Here is a 2,377-nt window from a genome sequence, read left to right on the forward strand (position 1 = left end):
GGCATTGTTGGCACATAATTAAATTAATCTTGTACAAATAAATTATGAAAAGTTAAAAGAGTGAAGAGACTTGAATATGAAGAGTGAAGAGACTTGAAGATGAAAAGTTACACACATTATGAAGAGTGAAGAGACTTGAATATGAAAAGTTATACACATGCATGGATAGTCATAACTCTTATAGTATTTAAGTTATGTAAATGAATAGTGACAACTCCTAGCATTTAGTGATATAGATGAATAGTCACTTACAACTCCTATATAAAGAGTTGTATGTGATGAAGAATTTAAGTAGAGTGATTGAAATAAAAAGTTTATTATAAGGAATTTTATTTCTTCCATATAAATTTTTATTTCTTTTTATTATATTTTTTATCATTTTCTTTGTTTTATTTCTCTAAATATTGATCAATTTTGTACAGGTTGCAGTATTGGGGTGACAAACATGTCCAATTATGCCCAATTCTGCAAGGAATTCTTTCTCCTTGGTTTCATCCTTGTTGTCATTGGCCAACCTCTTTACTGCTATGGCTCTTCCATCAGGAAGATCACCTCGGTACACTTCTGAATACCCGCCTCGACCAACTATATTATCTGATAAGGCCCAAAACAACATTCAAAGCAGTATTTAAGAATCTTGAGTTTAAACATCTCAAAGTTACCTGGATGGAAGTTATTTGTAGCATTTGAGATCTCCTCATAGCTAAAGCACTTTATCAAATGATTCTCCCTTGCTTTGCTGGATAAACTAGCCTTTCTTTTCCCAAGTAGACAACTAAACAATGATGAGATCAATTTGTAAGGTGACATCTGTTTCTTTATGCAGGTTTGGCCTTTAAACTTTGACACCTTAGGAGAGGATGACCATGCCACTTTTGTGCCCCTAGAGCTACAGCTATCATCTTCAAGTGCTTCTAAAACAGTCATTGGTGAAAGCTTTTGCACCTTTCTTTCAGAGGGAATAGAATCTGAGCTTGGCTGCCTAGGTTTCCTTATCGCAACCACTGAACAGCCTTCAGGGGCATGCTTCAAACAGTATCTTTTTGTCTTGTTTGATGCCCTGGGACAAAATAAACAAACAAAACAAAACAAAAAGGAAAATCAAACATCCCTGAACAAAATATTGTTGGATTTCTCACTTCTTTGAATGGTTTTTGGAGCCACGAAGAAGAAGAAAGTCAGCTGAGATGGATTTTGCTTCCTCAATTAGACCTTTTCTAACACTGGAGCTAAATCCTACTCTTGCCTCCAAGTTTACCTGAACAAATATTGTTCTTTAAATATGTTTCATGCAGGTTAACCAAATCTGCAGAAATCTAAAATTTGGTCACCTGCTTAGACTGACAGGTCTTAGCAAATTCTCCAAGCACAGATATAACATGAGCTTTTGCCTGGCGAAACTTTTCTTGGTCTTTAGTCATCAGTCTGCGCTTCTTGGTCTCCTTACCAACTGCATTTCAAAATATGCAACGTATTTTTAATGTTGTAACGTGAACAAGTTTATTCAATTTCAATTCAAATATGGCAATGAACTTTGATGCAAAGATTAGGAAATGTACTAACCAAGAACATGTAGGGCAACGACTTCGTCATTTGGATGGGTTAGAACTCTGATTGCCCATGACAATACCTCCTTGCTGTCATCTGGATCCAATGAGATGCCAACAAGTATTTTAGCAGGAGCTGAGGTCGCCATTTTTCGCTAGTTAATTGGCCGACAGGTTTGAATGTAACTGAATATATGCAGGGAAACTATACATACACTTACATATAGACATGGTGACTTATTTATTTATGTTTTAAGATTCTTGTTGACAATAAAGGCTTGGATGAACTCTGCTTAAGAATAAGTATAGAAGCAGTGGCATGATTACGGTCAGTTAGTGCGGCCACATTGGTTCTCATTGTATTATTCTTGTTATAGAAGCATAAAAAGTTTTTTAGAATGGCAAGACAATTGTGATCAATCCCTTTTATTTTATACGCATTATGGCATTATAAGAACAATAAATATGTACAGGAGTGAATCAAAATTTTTATAATTTATACTATATAATGTATCTGATTGAATTGATATCACAAGTGAATTTGATATTAATGTCATCAAGAAAATTACTTAAAAAATCTTTTTTAATAAAGGATTGACACCAACTTAATCAAGCAAACTACTTAAAAATCATTTTTTTCGAATGAAAGATTGAATATTGATATAATTCTTTTACTATTTTATAAGAGATAGTTTAAATAAAACAACTAAAAATACCATATTTAAGGATTAAACCAAGTATAAAACGTATTTCGTTATGGGAAATTATTTCATCCACTGCTAGTGGAGTTAAAAAACTCCACTATTAACTCGACTAGCAATGATTAAATG

General features: G+C 33.5%; 1 protein-coding gene across 1 annotated transcript; it reads right to left on the minus strand.

Moving 5' to 3' along the window:
- Positions 1-397: 397 nt before the first annotated feature.
- Positions 398-1,696, minus strand: LOC107906721 (probable receptor-like serine/threonine-protein kinase At5g57670). The gene is made up of 5 exons (XM_041099984.1): positions 1,564-1,696; positions 1,332-1,450; positions 1,140-1,258; positions 663-1,060; positions 398-594 (listed from the first exon to the last, which is right to left on the minus strand). The coding sequence occupies exons 1-5, from the start codon at positions 1,694-1,696 to the stop codon at positions 398-400; spliced, it is 966 nt and encodes a 321-aa protein (XP_040955918.1).
- Positions 1,697-2,377: the final 681 nt, after the last annotated feature.

This window comes from Gossypium hirsutum, chromosome D08 (assembly GCF_007990345.1).
Source record: "Gossypium hirsutum isolate 1008001.06 chromosome D08, Gossypium_hirsutum_v2.1, whole genome shotgun sequence".
NCBI lineage: Eukaryota > Viridiplantae > Streptophyta > Magnoliopsida > Malvales > Malvaceae > Gossypium > Gossypium hirsutum.